Source organism: Diabrotica undecimpunctata, chromosome 2, assembly GCF_040954645.1.
Source record: "Diabrotica undecimpunctata isolate CICGRU chromosome 2, icDiaUnde3, whole genome shotgun sequence".
NCBI lineage: Eukaryota > Metazoa > Arthropoda > Insecta > Coleoptera > Chrysomelidae > Diabrotica > Diabrotica undecimpunctata.
Window position 1 is genome coordinate 175103581 of NC_092804.1, and position 17913 is coordinate 175121493.

Genomic DNA, 17913 nt, shown 5'->3' on the forward strand with positions numbered 1-17913 from the left:
TTAGTTGTGGATGCCTCCCTGAACTGGTAAAACCTGGATATGGTCTCTCAGTGCTTCTTGGATTGTAGGACAATCAACACCGTCTTCTTCTTCATTATCTTTATCAACATCCATTTCCACATTTTGCACTTGTTCCACAATTTCTTTATCACTTAAAACTTGAAATGTTTCTACCTGATCGTCTTCTAAAATGTAGGAGTTAAGATCAGTTCCAAACTCTCTCTGGTGTAGATGTTGTCAAACATCTCTCAAATGGCACTTTAAACTTCTTATGACTTCTTGATCCATAGGCTGCTAGACACTAGTGCAGTTGGCCAATAGGAAAACTAGGTTGATATTGATCAAATTAAGCTTGGGGTGGGCTGCACAGTTGTCAACTACGAGAAGAATTTTTCTTTTTTGTTTTGAAGAGTTCCTTGCCCCACTTTCTCAATTCTTATTTAAAAATAGCAGAAGTCTTGCACGCTTTTTTATTGACTGTGTAGTTTACAGGCAGTGTTTTTATGTTTTTGAAACATCTAAAATGTATACTTGTCCCAATAACCAAAAGCTTTCTTTTCTCTGTACCTGTCATGTTTGCACAAAAAAAAAAGCCGTGACTCTTTGTTTTGAAAGCTTTCCACCGACACATTTTTGATTTTTGAAATTTAAAGTTTTGTCTGTCGTTAATTTGTAAAAGACACCAGTTTCATCGCCATTGAAGATATCTTCATCCTTGTATGGTTGCCTTAGTTGTGGCCATGTTTTTGTAACCAATCACCTGTCACGTTCTCGTCCACACATTTTGTCTCTCCAACAATTTTCGTGAAGGAAATTAAGTGCCGGGCTAAACCGATCTAGCCAGCCGTTAGAGCATGTGAAATCTTCACCAAACAGTTTTCCCAACTCTGTAGCTTTCTCATTTAAAAGTGGTCCAGACACAGGATTATCAGAACTGCGACACAGCTTGAACCATTTGAATGGAGCTGAATCTATATCACCACGAATGCACTTATGTATATATGACGATTCATATTCAGACATCTTGTGTAGAACATTATTTATTTCAACCTAATGATCGACATACTTCCAGGTATTGATAATTAAGTACAAAAAGTCTATTTACTCGTCTATACAAATATATTTTATAGTAAGCGTCTCCTTATTTGACACCTACACGAATTTTTTAACCTAAATCAATATTACATTGAAAAATAAAAAGATTGTTTAAAGAAAAAAGAACTCATTTGTTCACTGCTAGGTGCAAAACTTTGCATCATGTCCTCGTAATAAACAACGATGTACACTAATAAAAATTGTAAAAATATCGGAGTATATTTAGGTTCGATTTACTTTCTTTTTAAAAAGGAAGGTAAAAATTTTATATAATAGTTTTATGGTCACTCTGTCACTCTGTTCAATTCGCATTTGCCTTAAAAATAGTAAATATGAATTATTTTTATTGTGTAAATGTACAGGTGTTAGGAAAAGTGTATATATACATATAATATATATATATATATATATATATATATATATATATATATATATATATATATATATATACATATATATATATATATATATATATATATATATATATATATATATATATATATATGGTTTCAGTTGTTTTCCGGGTTTGACTCCGCGTTAAATATTTTTGGTTTTTAGAAAAACCATTGTTTTGACGACGTTTCGGCAAGGTCACACTTGCCATTGTCAAGTCAGATTCTGCTTCGTCTTGATGTTACAGGCGAACTGATTTCTCGGTCGCTGCACGCTGAGTTTAAATATCTTGTTGCGCTTCTTGTCATTGGTCCTGTGCGCAGAGTGGGCGTGGTCTTCTTCGCTATTTTAATTTTTACGTTTTTCTGCAGAATTGTTTTCCACGTATTTGGGAGTCTTTGGGCATCATCTCTGGTGTTTAAATTTTTCGGATGTTTTTCGATCTCTATGGCTTCTCTGATTACACGTTTGGCCTTATTTTCGATGTTGGCTAGCATTGTTGTTCCATTTAAGTCTATTTTATGTCCTGTGTTTATGACATGTTGTGCTAGGGATGAAGTTTTTTCTTTTCTTTCGATGGCGTTTCGATGTTCTTCGCGTCTAACCTGTATCCTTCGATTTGTTTGTCCGATGTACGATTTATCGCAGTCTTCACACGGGATCCTGTATACGCCTTGATTTTCTAATGCAACTTTTGTTTTTGCTGATGGTAATATGGTTGCTATTTTTCTGTCGGTGTTAAAAATAGTTTCTATTTTGTTTTTTCTTAGAACTCTGCTGATTTTGTCTGTCGTACCCTTTATATAGGGCAGGATAGTTTTACCGACTGGTTTTTCTTCTTTTTCTGGATCTTTGCTGTTGTTTCGGGATTTATGTGCTTTTTCAATCATGAACATGGAGAAACCATTTTTTCTTAGACTTGTTTTGACTTTGTGCATTTCTTCATTCTTATGGTCCTCATCTGCCAGTTTCTCAGATCTTGTTATTAAGGTTTTTATTACCGAATTTAATTGTGCAGGATGATGGTGTGAGTCTGCGTGTAAGTACCTGTCAGTATGGGTTGGTTTTCGGTATACTGTATGTCCTATGCTTCCATCTTCTTTCTTAATAACTAACACATCTAGGAATGGAAGTTGTTGGTTATTCTCCCGTTCCATGGTAAACTGTATTTTTGGATGGATATTGTTAATGTGTTGTAGAAATTTATTAAGTTTCTCTTCTCCGTGCGTCCAGATAATAAATGTGTCGTCAACATACCTAAGCCACAGTTTGGGTTTATGCTCTGCTGTTTCTATTGCTTTTGATTCCATATCTTGCATAAAAAGGTTGGCTATTACGGGGGACAGTGGTGAACCCATCGGTGCTCCTTCGACTTGTTTGTACCTCTGGTCCTTGTAGATGAAGTAGGTGTTGTTTAAGCAATGCCTCGTTAAGTTTAGTGTATCCTGTGGTATTGGATATTTTCTATGTATAATTTCTAATGTTTCTTCTACTGGGACATTGGTGAATAATGAGATTACATCAAAGCTCACTAATAAGTGTTCAGGTTCCAGAATAACGTCCTTGATACGGTCGATAAAGTGGCTTGCGTTCATGACGTAAGAATCCGCTTCCTCCGCATATGGTTGTAGCTGGTCAGCCAGAAATTTTGCCAGTGATTGTAACGGTGATCCAATAGAGCTGACTATTGGTCGTAATGGTAGCTCTGCCTTATGTACTTTAGGTAAACCGTACAGTTTTGGACATCTTGACGACTTTTCTCGTGGAATAAGCTGGAACTGTTGTTCTTTCTTGATGTTTGATGCTTGTATTTTGGCTTTCGTTGTTTTCTCCAGATACGTTGTTGGGTCTGTTGCGATTTTTTGATATGCACTATCGTTTAGAATGTTTTTTATTTTTGTGTCGTAGTCTTCAATGTTCATTATGACAGTAGCGTTACCCTTGTCAGCTGGAAGAACGATAATGTCTTTGTTTTGTTGTATATTCTTCAAGGCTTTCTTTTCTTCGTAAGTTAGATTCTTTTTCGGAGGCTTGGCTGTTCTTAATATTTGTGATACGTCTTGTCTAATAATCTCGGCTGTTTCTGATGGTAATTTAGTGATAGTCGTTTCCACTTCGCTAATGATGTTTTCGATGGGAATACGTGTCGGTGCAATAGCAAAATTAAACCCTTTGGAAAGGACACTATTTGTAGCTTCATCCAAAGTAAGATTTGAGAAATTGTAGACTAAATTACTGGATTCTGTTGTTGGTAGTTCCTTATTCTTTGGTCGTTGTTGTAGTATCAATTTCTCAAACTTTTTGATTTGTTTTTTCTTGGTGAGATCAGCATCTGTCTCCGATCGAAAGTTTGTGAGTTTGTCGAAGATGTTCCACATAATCGGATGTACTTTGTTACTTAGTGTGAGATATAGCTTTAGCAACTCTGAATTTACTTTATCGATGTCTCGTCTGGAATCTTGAATTGCTTCTCTAGTAAGTGCTAGACTTGCCCTTTTTAAAATATTCTTAGTTTTATGGTTGTTTTTGTGGAAACTTAACTTCATACAAGTGGGTATTATGGCTTCATCGCGGCAGCGTTCTAAAAAGGTTAGGTTACAAAGTAACTTACCTCGCTTTGACCGTAGTTTTTCATATCGTCTAAGGTCTCGTAGAATTTCCTCCCCGTAGAGGTTAATTATATTGAATTTGAAATTTCCGCGGGAGCTATATGTGGTTTCAGTTGTTTTCCGGGTTTGACTCCGCGTTAAATATTTTTGGTTTTTAGAAAAACTATTGTTTTGACGACGTTTCGGCAAGGTCACACTTGCCATTGTCAAGTCAGATTCTGCTTCGTCTTGATGTTACAGGCGAACTGATTTCTCGGTCGCTGCACGCTGAGTTTAAATATCTTGTTGCGCTTCTTGTCATTGGTCCTGTGCGCAGAGTGGGCGTGGTCTTCTTCGCTATTTTAATTTTTACGTTTTTCTGCAGAATTGTTTTCCACGTATTTGGGAGTCTTTGGGCATCATCTCTGGTGTTTAAATTTTTCGGATGTTTTTCGATCTCTATGGCTTCTCTGATTACACGTTTGGCCTTATTTTCGATGTTGGCTAGCATTGTTGTTCCATTTAAGTCTATTTTATGTCCTGTGTTTATGACATGTTGTGCTAGGGATGAAGTTTTTTCTTTTCTTTCGATGGCGTTTCGATGTTCTTCGCGTCTAACCTGTATCCTTCGATTTGTTTGTCCGATGTACGATTTATCGCAGTCTTCACACGGGATCCTGTATACGCCTTGATTTTCTGGATGGAAGCATAGGACATACAGTATACCGAAAACCAACCCATACTGACAGGTACTTACACGCAGACTCACACCATCATCCTGCACAATTAAATTCGGTAATAAAAACCTTAATAACAAGATCTGAGAAACTGGCAGATGAGGACCATAAGAATGAAGAAATGCACAAAGTCAAAACAAGTCTAAGAAAAAATGGTTTCTCCATGTTCATGATTGAAAAAGCACATAAATCCCGAAACAACAGCAAAGATCCAGAAAAAGAAGAAAAACCAGTCGGTAAAACTATCCTGCCCTATATAAAGGGTACGACAGACAAAATCAGCAGAGTTCTAAGAAAAAACAAAATAGAAACTATTTTTAACACCGACAGAAAAATAGCAACCATATTACCATCAGCAAAAACAAAAGTTGCATTAGAAAATCAAGGCGTATACAGGATCCCGTGTGAAGACTGCGATAAATCGTACATCGGACAAACAAATCGAAGGATACAGGTTAGACGCGAAGAACATCGAAACGCCATCGAAAGAAAAGAAAAAACTTCATCCCTAGCACAACATGTCATAAACACAGGACATAAAATAGACTTAAATGGAACAACAATGCTAGCCAACATCGAAAATAAGGCCAAACGTGTAATCAGAGAAGCCATAGAGATCGAAAAACATCCGAAAAATTTAAACACCAGAGATGATGCCCAAAGACTCCCAAATACGTGGAAAACAATTCTGCAGAAAAACGTAAAAATTAAAATAGCGAAGAAGACCACGCCCACTCTGCGCACAGGACCAATGACAAGAAGCGCAACAAGATATTTAAACTCAGCGTGCAGCGACCGAGAAATCAGTTCGCCTGTAACATCAAGACGAAGCAGAATCTGACTTGACAATGGCAAGTGTGACCTTGCCGAAACGTCGTCAAAACAATGGTTTTTCTAAAAACCAAAAATATTTAACGCGGAGTCAAACCCGGAAAACAACTGAAACCACATATAGCTCCCGCGGAAATTTCAAATTCAATATATATATATATATATATATATATATATATATATATATATATATATATATATATATATATATATATTGTTCACTTTTAGAATGTAAAAAGAGAGATGTACCATGGAGCTTGAATCAAAAATTATCTGTATATATGTAAAATTTTATTCAATATAATTTTTAGTTGTAAAATTCTGTAGTTTATTTTTACACTAACACTCTCCTATTCCTTTTGTCTTTAAAACCCTTAATAAAACGGCATAACTACTCATTTCTTCCGGACATTTCCCCTCCAGTGTAAACCGACCAATTTTAAAAACTCATAAATTGGATAAAGCTGGCGCTGAAATCTAAAAAGGGAGAAAATTAACATCTCACGTGAAAAAGTGGACAAAATCTTCTATATATTCTTAGACAAGGAAATAGAGAGGACTGGTAACGCTCATTTAAAAAATCGTCGCAAAATGAGTCCAGTTTCGATGTGACCGCCATATTTTGGTGCCTGTACCACAGAATAAATAACAATCAGAATGCCCACTCTAAGATGCCGTCTTTGAAGTGTGTCAGCACTCGATCGCAATATTTTAAACGGAAACATAGACTCGGATTGAGAAATTTGTGACAAGCTACGACAGAACTGTTAATTTAAATTTTTAGAGATTAATAATTTAGTAAATTTGAAATAATTTAATCTATTCTTCAACTAAAAGTACTAGTAAAATAGTTCATATTATGTCTATGGTTGCCGTAAATAAATTAAACCGGGTTAATTTTTCTATGCATACAAGATAAAATTTTGCTGAACAGCACTGGTTCCGTTTAAAACATGGCTGATTCCGTTTGTGCAAACGAGATGCGCGGACTTATCTTGACAAGCAGAGTGGGCATTTTGATTGTTTATTATTCTGTGCCTGTACGTTGCCCTTCACACCCTCTCGACAGGGTTACCAGATCTACTGATTTTAACTTCAATTTACTGATCTACTCAAGCACTATATCGATCTACTAAAAAAATATGTACCTAATGATAAAATCATGTTATAAATCATCATCACGTTATCAATAATCACGTGATAAAAACAATAACAAAATACCTTGAAATACAGCATCGACAAAATCGCTGGTCACTAAATGTTTGTGAAGGATTAATAAAAGACGATGTGTTTTTATTTTTTAGTCCAGTCGTCATAGATTTTACCTCTAAAAATCATACGAACAAACTGAATTATGCTGGAAATGCCAATTTTAGAACTCCAAAAAAAGATGCAAAAACTTTTACCACTTTTGTACCAGCCGGCTTTCCCCTAAAACTCTCCTGAAGGCGGAAAAATCACCGTACCTGACATCGAAAAGCACCGGTAGATTCAAGCGTTGTTTCTTATTCATTCTAACAAACATTTTTGTTTAAAATTATCTCAGCTACATTTTTTATTTGACCTTTTTTTATACGGTGTATATATTCTTGGTAAATCGTTTTCCTCCCTTTGCGAGTGGGTTTAGGTAGAAGTCGGGGAGTAACAGTGGTAAATTTTTTGGGATCCCGAAATTGACATTCTCACCAAAACTCAGCTTGTTCGTACGATTTTTAGACGTTTAGTGGTATTTTCGTCTCTACGACTGGAGTATTTTTCATGTTATTTTTGTATTTCATTGAAGATTCCAAAAATTAGGCAACATATTAAACAATCTCAGCTTCTGAGAGTTGCCTGTTCTTTACTTTATTTGAGATATATATTTCCACAGAATAAGAAGCATAATTCTTTAGAGAAAGAAAATATTTGATGAGTTCATGCCTGTTATGTACGATCTCTCCTGTTGTACCATCAAAGAATATATTAAAAAGCGATAATTACCGAGTGTAAATATTTTAACAATTATTTTTTATTCTATTTCTTATTGTATTTTTATTTTTTATTCTTTAGTCAAAAACAAACAGAATCATAGTCTTGCCGATCATTACCGATCGTTCCGATTGGAACCACAGACCACTAATAACCAGGTAGGTGATCTGTGATTGGAACTATAATCGTTGACTATAATTGATAATTTAATTGTTGACATTGACCACAGTAAATACTACAAATAGTGGTGTAAGTGGTACAGAAGAGTTTGGTAGAATGAGTTGCATCGGCCCAACCGTTCGTAATGGCCGCGGCGCTACAGCCACGTTTGTGGATATATGACAGAGCAAGAGGCGTATGACGTTGAAGTAAGTGCTGTTGCCATGGATTCACTAGGTTTGCATATTAATAGTGATTGTACTATACAGTCAAAACAAAAAAGCAAAGATTGTAGCTAATTCTTCTAAAATTACAGCTTAAATTTACAATAACTTTTTGTATACATACACGTAAAAGAATTTTGAGTATCCACCGAAAAAAAAAAAATATGTAGTGTTAGTGGCAACATTGTAATCCATGCCTTTGCAAATTGCAAAAATGGCTTTATAAAAATTTGTATCCCAAATTTTAGAAATAGGAGATAAAAACAGTATACATCAATTTTTATACATCTAATAAAAGGGTTATACCAAAATGGTATAGTTTTCCAAATCGAAAAAATCAAAATAATATTTTTTATGAATCTGTGAAAGTTGGTTGGACGAAGGGCTATTAAACATTCTGACGATTAGGAGTTTATTTTTACAAGCACCAGGTAAGAACAGCACCTAATTATACGAAACTTTTGGTAGTAAATACAAACTCAATACTATTTTGTACAGTTTGCTTCTGTAGTTGAATTACCTTTAAATCTTAACCAACATGAATCTTTTCCTTATTTTATAAAAAAAGTCATACCACAGGTCATACCTACATTTTTTATTTTAATAATATTTCATTATTATAGATTTTCATTGACCTTCTACTTCTGAGCAATAGTTAAATCTAATTTGTGGATGATCCTGAAGAGCAAGATGGCATAAATGCTAGAGTTTACAATTTATTATCTACTATCTAAAGAGTATTTTAGAAGTTATGGAACTTATAACAACCAGTACTAATGAATATAAAGGCATCTACATATTTGTTTATCAACAGAAAGATCTCCAAAACCAAAGAATATAGACGCTTAGCGTAGCGTCTATATTCTTAGCGAAGAGTCTATATTCTTTGCCAAAACGATGGGAAGATTAAATGAAGATTGGTGAAAAGATCCCTATATTGTCCATCTGATACATGATCACAGTAACAATATTTAGAGTCTCCCCACCCACACCTTGACAAGAGGAACAGGGAATGTGAATGAGAATGAGATGAGAAAGGAGGATATTTGTTGCCAATACCAAAGAAACATACAAATAAACAAGTAGTGTCAGGATATCTGTGTTTTATTTTGTTGTTTTCAGGAATTTGGTTTGTTAATGTAATGGACTATATTTATTTTCCATTAAAAGCATACTCTTTGAATTTTGCTGCCAAAAATTCAGAGCATATTTTGTTAATTTGCTGCCTAAAATTCAAAACCTAGGTTTTAAATTTGTCGTCAAATGAAATTAGTTTCGGCCCGTCCGCATTTGGCGCTAGAATCTCTCTCCCAAATCTTTGTATGGAACTTACCTTACTAGCGGGATATATACTGTACTCTGACATTGACAATTCAATTGATAGAAAGCAAGTGTTTTTCAATAAAAAAATAAACAATTTCGAAATTCATACCCTAATTGTTTATTGTTTCCTAATATGACCACTGTAGATGAACAAACAGTATTCGCTAAATTAGAAGCACTTAAGGATATAAGGTAACCGATGATGTGTAGTTTCACTTTTTGAAAGTTAAAAAATCAATATTTTTAGAGCAAAAACAATACAACTTGAAAAACTGAAAGCTAGATTATTGTTAGAAATAGACGCTCAAGATCAAGAAGAAAAATGTTTGTCAGAATACAAACAAGAAATGGATTTGCTTCTGCAGGAAAAAATGTCACATGTAGAAGAACTAAGACAAATTCATGCAGACATAAATGCTGTAAGTAGAGAAAAAAGTTTAAACATTAAAAAAGGCAAACGTTATTAACAGTAATTTAATATTTTTGTTGTAGATGGAAGGGGTCATAAAGCAAGCTGAGGAAAGTAGAAACAGATCTATGTCTTCAGCTATTCGTCTTCACGAAGAGTATGTTCCACTGAAAGGAGAAATAGATAGGTTAAGAAGAGATTGTTTAGGCTTAGAACGTCTTCCCGAGCTTCACGAGGAGGAGGGTTCCAGTGTAACACCTGAGTAATAAACTTTTATTTGTAATATGAATACCAAATATCCTAGATTTAGTCTAGGGCATTCCAAACAGATTTGAAGACACTATTCTCTATTTTTAATATATTTCTTGTGTTTTCATCCATCAAGCACTGTGATTGTTGTATCACAGCATACTTTTAAAAACTATTTCTTTTGGAATTAATTCAATTTTTTCTAAATTAATTACTTGGGTTTTAATTTTGGGGGCTAAATTTTTTGGATTTAGTTTGCAATTAAGTACTTTTCTAGCACTTATAATTATCAGGTGAGTTAAAAATGTTCTTTTAATCCTTGCACATTTATAAATAACTCAGTGTAAGATGTAGGAGAGAATAAATATTTTTTAAAAGGTACAAAATTTAGTAACAGGTTAGCTGCCGCCAATTTCTTCTTCTTTAAGTACCATCTCTGTGACGAAGGTTGGCAATCATCATGGCTATTCTGACCTTCGAGGCAGCTGCTCTGAACAATTGCCTTGAGCTGCAACCAAATCACCCTCTCAGGTTCTTCAACCAGGAAACGTGTCTTCTTCCTACACTTCTCCTACCCTCTACTTTTCCTTGAATTATGAGTCTCAAGATGTTGTATCTTTTGTCTCTCATCACATGTCCGGGATATTGCAATTTCCTTTCTTTTATTGTCTTTTCCATTTCCCTCTGTCTATTCTTGTAATACTTCTGTATTCGTGACTCTATCTACCCTTGGAATTCTTAACAATCTTCTAAATTTGCACATTTCAAACGTGTTAAGTTGATTTATTGTATTCCTGTTTAATGTCCATGATTCAGCTCCATAGTAGAATACACTGTGTACATAGAATTTAATTAGTCTTATTCTGGGGGTCAATGTCAGATCTTTGCTGCATAATATCTTTTTCATTTTCACGAAGGTGGCACATGCTTTTTCAATTCTGACTCTTATTTCTGCAGTACACTCGTTATTTTCTGTGATTATCGTTCCCAAGTAAGTATATCTTTTTACTCTCTTAATCTGCTGGCCGCCTACCGTTAATATTTCGTTTGTATTGTTGTTCTTGCTAATTTTCATGAATTTGGTTTTTTTGATGTTAAGAGAGAGTCCGTATTCTCCACTATATTTTAATATTTTGTTCATTATTCTTTCTAAGTTGTCGGCTATTATGACTGTATCGTTGGCATACCTAATGTTGTTAATTAAACTTCCGTTCACTTTTATGCCGACTGTCTCGTTTACCAAAGCTTCTTGTATGATTTCTTCAGAATAAGCATTAAACATTACCAAAAACGATAAATAACAGCCGCGATCATTTCTGGTTTATGTCCAAGTGCCGAGTGATCCGCTGGTCTGGTACTAATGTTTCAAATGACAGCTGGAGGTATGTGGCAGCCAACCTGTTAAAAATCAACTGTTTGGTTTTAGATCTAGTAAACATTCATCTTTTAATAATTTTTATATTTTAGCATTAATTTGTGTATTTTTCAGGAAATTTTCTCAACTCTACAATTCAACAAAATCACAAACTTCTGTCTTCACTAAAACCGCTGATTGGAATCGACCAATCGGCCACAATGAGAACTCCTTGAGTTCCTTAGCACCGCCTTTACCGCCTACTTTTCTACCGCCTCCCAATCCCCTTAGGCTAGTGACAAATAAACCAGATGTCACTAGACAGGGAGGATTAGCATCATCGCCACATGCTGGGCCTCCTACACCAACCTTTAGGTATAAGAAATATATATTTTATTGTTCCTAAAAAAAATAGGAGCTGGTAATTTTTGTTTTATTATATTAAAGAATGGATGGTGATGGAATGGAGACACTTGTTCTATTATGTGTGCTATAATATATGTCTTCCAATTCTTCATCACTTTATTATTACTTTACCATGCAATCCGTTATTCCCTACTCAAAAACATTGTAATACCATATTTGTTTATTTTTTATAGACAACAACCTCCTCCAATGAAGTCGTGCCTGAGCTGTCACCAGCAGATCCACAGAAACGCTCCAATTTGCCCATTGTGTAAAGCGAAGTCTCGATCTCGTAATCCGAAGAAACCGAAGAAGAAAGATATGAACTAGAATGTCTTCGTACTAGATAGTACCACTTAAGTATTTTCGGTTTGGTTAAGAATAATAATGAAAAAGAAGAGAGCCAAAATTGTTTTTAACCACATATGACGTACTGTTTGAAAAATTTTCGATTGGAATCTGTATTCTAAAATACATTCTGCAGATTTTTTACATTTATATTATAATTATTTACACCTAAAATCATAATTGGGCTAGTTCTTCTTTTTCGATATTGTAAAAATGACATAATTGTGTTAATTGGCGATATAGTTTACAATTATTTTCATGATCAAGTTTATTTAGCTTATAGATTTAAACGTACTTATATAAAATATCCTATTGGGAAATACAAAAACTATTTTTTTAAATTATATTTTTGCGCACCCATCAACTGTGGATTCATGTTCCTGTCTGTTGAAATAATCTATGTATAAGATATAATAGCTCTCTTTCATTGTTGTCCACGGCATATTTGAGTGACATAATCTTTTATTGACAAGCCTAATGATGTTATTAAAATCACTTTTATCAAAATTTTACTTACAAATATGTTTTATTTTTCAATATAGTCTCTGTCAATACAATTCAACCAGTAGTGTTCAAATGATGTTTTTTCTCTGGAAGGCTGCAACGCACTCATCTACAGCAGTAGTTCTAAGCAAGTTCTTCAGTTTTGGGAATAGATGGAATCCAAGAGGGGGTAAATCTGGGAAATAGGGTGGATAATTCAGCTCTTCATAGTGTAGATCTCCCAATTTCCCCATTGCAAAGAACCACAACTCTAAAGTGCAAGACACTTTAGCCCATTCCTAAGCCCTTCAAACACTGAGATCTCCGAGAGCAGGGCCTCCTATTGTATCAGTACCATGCATCGTTAAGAGTATCTCTTTAGCTCTTGTGTATCTCTTCACCTAGTACTGAAGAGTCAATCCAATCACATGTTTGGGTCTCTGTGATTAAGTGGACGAATTCTGTTTTGCAAGGATATCGGCCCGCTAGTTCCACTCTACACCTCAAAACAACTAAGGTCCTTTTGCATTTTTATCTTTTTCAAAATAGCCAAGTAGCAAAATTCTTTTTGCATTTCAAAACGCTGTTCTAGTCCTAACATAGTCCTTGCATTCTTTGGAGCTGGTGATTTTGGGTTCCAGGTAGGTGTTATGCGAATACAATACAATTTTTCCAGAATAAATGATTTGCCGACTTTTAATACAGTGATTTATTAGGTTGTTTAATCAACTATACTGTTCGATAAGAAAAATACAGTTTCAGATGATAGCCAGATGTCAGATGGTATTAAATCTGGGGTATACAGTGGATGTTACAATTCAGTGATTTTCGCAATTGTTTGTTTGAGTGATGTAAAACAACGCGTTGTCTTGCACACACACTGTTTTATATCGAGATGGTCCAAAAGCCTACACGCGTTAACTGTTTTACTAGTTTGGAGGATGTCCAAGAGAAAAATTTCTTTAGCGTTAAAAAAAACCTGATGCCAAAGATGCTAAAACTCTCTTGGCTGATTTCTGGACCATAACTCGCTTCATAACCGAAATATTTAGTTCGCACCACTTCTTAGCCTCTCATTTTTAGCAAATACTTATCCATAGTGATGACACGATGCATAAAATCCTTTCTAAAAAGCACAAAGGCTGTTAAAAAATCCGCAATCTAACGTTTTTTGGTTACATTGTGTACATAGCTTCCTCAAGTCCAAAACATTAGCCAAAATATTGCTCACAATGCCTAACAAGATCCTAGAGCTTCTACTATATCTCGGTTAATCAACGATCTTTCAAAACCACCATAGATAATTTTCAAACTAAGTTGTTTGCTCGATAGTCTATAGCATTGCTGTGACCAGATTACTTTACTCTTCATGTTCAAAAGAGGACTAGTTTTCTGTATCTCTTGATAAGTGATAAATTTGAATCTAAGTATGCACTTTAACTATTTACGTTAACAATTCTTCTTAGAAGAGAAGTATGTGCCAAACTTTATAACATTATTAATTTTAAGATCATCGCTGATTATATATATATATATATATATATATATATATATATATATATATATATATATATATATTAAACTTAGAGCTAAGATTAATATTATTATAAAAATTAATATTAAACTCACCAGTCTTCCGGGTTGAACCGCGTCGATATCCATTTTGCCGAGCTTTCGACATCCTCTCTGATGTCTTCTTCAGGGCTTCCGAGGTCTCAGTCTCCCGAGCCCCCAGACACTACTACACTCACTAGTCACTTCTAGTTCACTCACTAGTTCACTACTACGACTGGGACCAGGGGACGGTTCATTTATACCGTCGATGGTGACGTGGCCTAGGTGGGGGTTAGGGTGGGGATTGGCGCGAGAGTTGGCGCGAACATTTCCGACAGTGGGATTTTGATTCGAAGATGGAGGGGGCGATATTTTGTTTATGAGAGGTCTCCATGTAGAAGGTAACCGTATGGCGTCATCTCTTTTATTAAGGCAATTTGGTCTTCTTTCTATTTCTATGGCTTCTCGGATAATTCTTGGTTTATAAAAGCGGATGGGGGCTATGGTTCTGGAGTTTTCGAAATCAATTTTGTGACCTGTATGAAGATGGTGTTGACCGAGAGCTGAAATTGAATCGGAATTGCGAACAGAAATGGAATGTTCATAAATCCTATTTTGAATTCTACGATTTGTTTGGCCTATATAGGATCGGGGACAGTCTGCACAAGGAATTTCATAAACTCCGTGCTGTTCGTTTGGAATATTGTCTTTGATTGATCGAACAAGAGATGAAAGTTTTTGTTGGGGGGTAAATATTGTTTTTATTCCTCTTGGTTTAAGAATTTTGTCGATTTTGTCAGTGACACCTTTGATGTAAGGAAGAAACGCTTTCGTATGATAAGGGTCTGAGTCTTTGGATTGAGATTGAGTGGGAGATTGATGTCTGTGGATGCTCCTATTGATGTGATTTTCGCGGTAGCCATTTTGGATGAGGGCTTGTTTTAAACAAGAAAGCTCAGCGGATCTACTTGCATCATCGGAAAGGCGTATTGATCTGGATACAAGAGTATTAATGACTGAATTAATTTGTGAAGGTGCGTGGTGAGAGTTGGCATGCAAGTAACGATTGGTATGTGTGGGTTTTCGATAGACAGAGTAATGAAAACCTTGGGATTGGTGTTTCTTTATGAAAACATCGAGAAACGGTAGGGATGAATCAGTTTCTACCTCCATCGTGAACTGGATACTAGGATGTATACCATTCAGATGGGTTTGGAAAGACACCAAAGCATCCCTGCCATGGGGCCAAATGACGAATGTATCGTCAACATATCGTAGCCAACATGTGGGTTTGAGCATTGATGTGGATAGTGCTCGGGTCTCGAAGTCTTCCATAAAGATATTGGCAATCACTGGAGATAGAGGGGAGCCCATTGGGGCACCATTTATTTGTCTGTAGAATTGATTTTGGAAGATGAAATAGGTGTTGGACATACAATGTTTAATGAGAGATAAGTGGTCTTGTTGGATACTGTACTTAGTTTTCAGAATGTTTAGAGTTTCATCTATAGGAATGTTTGTAAAAAGTGAGACAATATCGAAACTTACTAGAATGTCTGACGGTGATATAGGGTATTGTTTAAGAAGTTCGATGAAATGAAAAGAGTTTTTGACGAAGGATGAAGCATTTTCGGCGAAAGGTTGTAGAGTTTTGGCCAAATACTTGGCCAATGGTTGTGTAGGGCAGTTGTATGCACTGACAATGGGACGTAGAGGAATATCGGGTTTGTGAATTTTGGGGAGGCCATATATTCGAGGTGTTCTTGAAGACTTTTCACGAGGAATTAGAGATTTTTTGATGTCAACAGGAAGAGAGGTTTTATTGATAATGGCTTTTGTTGTTTTCTCCAGATAGGTTGTTGGATTATTAGGAATTGGTTTGTAGTCTGGAGTGTTAACGAGATTTGAAAGTTTATTGATGTAAGAGGAAGTGTTTAGGATGACGGTGGCGTTTCCTTTATCGGCGGGAAGAATGACTAGATCTGGATTTGACCGAAGTTCTTTCAGGGCTTTTTTCTCGGATTGGCTAATGTTCTGAGCAGGAGGCTTTGAGTTTCTAAGAACTCTAGAGATGTCTTGTCTGGTTATATATATATATATATATATATATATATATATATATATATATATATATATATATATATATATATATATATATATATATATATATACGAGAGTAGAGTATAAAGTTCTCGGCTTAATTGAAAAAAAAAATGACTTTGTATTTAAAAAATCCTTGTTTTTTTGCAGTGTAATCTTTTTTTATGTTTTGAAAATAGAAAATGCTTCCAACTCCGACTTTTTGCATGCATTATCCAAGCGAAATAAAGTCAAGAAGGTACGTAGCGACTATGGACTGAGGTAGATAACCAGTTGTAAAAAATTTCTATGAAATCTTAAAAAATACTAATCATAACCTTATCACCCTTAACATTTCCAACTGCCTTTGCTTTCTTTGATTCAAAGGTAATAGTTTCATTGTATGCATGAATTGTTGTTTTTATTGGAGTGTAAAATGGTCAACATTAACATTTTCAATCAAATTTATCGTTTTTTACGTAGTCGGTAAGACGAAACGCGTGCGTCTCACGTCAGTAGTCAGTAACTGTTACAATATTGTTTCCCAAGAGCACGGAGTGACGTTTCATTGTGCCTTTCGTCGGATTCGATGTTCAGTACACATTGGGAGTGCGAAAGCACGGAATATCGATTCTCTGGGCTTTAAGAATTTTCAGTAACAGGAGTCAGAAAAGTTACCACATGGATAATTGGCTTGAGGCGGCCAAGAGTTCATAGCGACGTCGCTTTTGATCCAAAGAAGTTCCTAGATTCTTGAGCTAGTGGAGAGATATGAGATAGACTATCCTAGATTCCGGACCTAGATTTTGTCTAGCAGAGGCAGCAAGTCTTTGGAGCGAGCCGAAACAAATCCAGAAGAACCTTTTAAAAAGTGAGGTTTCATGTAAGGTCATAAATCTGGGAAGAGATTAGGTGTCAAGTGACTATGCCATCGTATGGCACCATATGCAGAGCGAATAATAGGACAATACCAGGCTGGTTTCAGAGGTGGTAAATCAACAATTCATCAGATTTCAACCCTGAGACAAATTCTAGAGAAACCACTGGAATACGGTATAGACACGCACCACATATTTATAGACTACAAGGCAGCCTACGACTCTGTAAATAGAAGAGAATTGTTTAGAGCAATGATAGACCTAGGAGTACCAAATCAGTTGGTAAGTTTAACCAAACTAACCCTTGAAAAAGTTGAATGCAAAGTACGAATCCAGGGGGAACTCTCTGAACCTTTTAAAACAAATAACGGGCTACGTCAGGGAGACCCACTCTCCTGTATACTATTCAATATAGCTCTGGAAAAAGTAATACGTACGTCACAAATCACAACTACCGGTTCAATATATAACAAATCTGTGCAAATCTTAGCATATGCTGATGATATCAATATTGTTGGGAGAACGGAAAACGCAGCACGAGAGGCGTACGTAGCATTAAAGGAAGCGGCTACAAAAATGGGTTTACTAACAAACACCAATAAAACAAAATACATGAAAATAGGTACGCAACCACAAACACTACGGCCACTTGTTATAGAAAATGACATCATCGAAGCAGTTAACGAATTTGTATACCTGGGAACGCTCGTCAATTCTGAAAATGACACTACCGCAGAGATAAACCGCAGAATTTGCACGGCTAATAGATGCTATTTTGGGCTTAATCTCCTTTTTAAATCTACAGTTATATCAAGAAATACAAAAGTAAAACTCTA

General features: G+C 35.4%; 2 protein-coding genes across 2 annotated transcripts; one reads left to right on the forward strand and one right to left on the reverse strand.

The window, feature by feature from the left end:
- LOC140433996 (uncharacterized) lies at positions 1-4034 on the reverse strand. Its single transcript, XM_072521964.1, has 2 exons — positions 3483-4034; positions 1-222 (listed from the first exon to the last, which is right to left on the reverse strand). Exons 1-2 carry the CDS (start codon positions 4032-4034, stop codon positions 1-3), a joined length of 774 nt encoding a protein of 257 aa, XP_072378065.1.
- A 5324-nt stretch (positions 4035-9358) lies between these two features.
- Positions 9359-14094, forward strand: LOC140435263 (zinc finger C4H2 domain-containing protein). Its single transcript, XM_072524080.1, has 5 exons — positions 9359-9510; positions 9566-9737; positions 9811-9989; positions 11466-11705; positions 11930-14094. Exons 1-5 carry the CDS (start codon positions 9452-9454, stop codon positions 12063-12065), a joined length of 786 nt encoding a protein of 261 aa, XP_072380181.1. The 5' UTR covers positions 9359-9451; the 3' UTR covers positions 12066-14094.
- Positions 14095-17913: the final 3819 nt, after the last annotated feature.

Excerpts from the sequence above, each read along its gene's own strand:
- LOC140433996 (XM_072521964.1), bottom strand. The coding sequence starts at position 4,034 with ATGAAGTTAAGTTTCCACAAAAACAACCATAAAACTAAGAATATTTTA. Across the intron at positions 223-3,482 it reads TAACTTACGAAGAAAAGAAA|AGAGAGTTTGGAACTGATCT; the intron begins GCCTTGAAGAAT and ends CATCTACACCAG.
- LOC140435263 (XM_072524080.1), top strand. The coding sequence starts at position 9,452 with ATGACCACTGTAGATGAACAAACAGTATTCGCTAAATTAGAAGCACTT. Across the intron at positions 9,511-9,565 it reads GAAGCACTTAAGGATATAAG|AGCAAAAACAATACAACTTG; the intron begins GTAACCGATGAT and ends CAATATTTTTAG. Across the intron at positions 9,738-9,810 it reads TTCATGCAGACATAAATGCT|ATGGAAGGGGTCATAAAGCA; the intron begins GTAAGTAGAGAA and ends TTTTTGTTGTAG.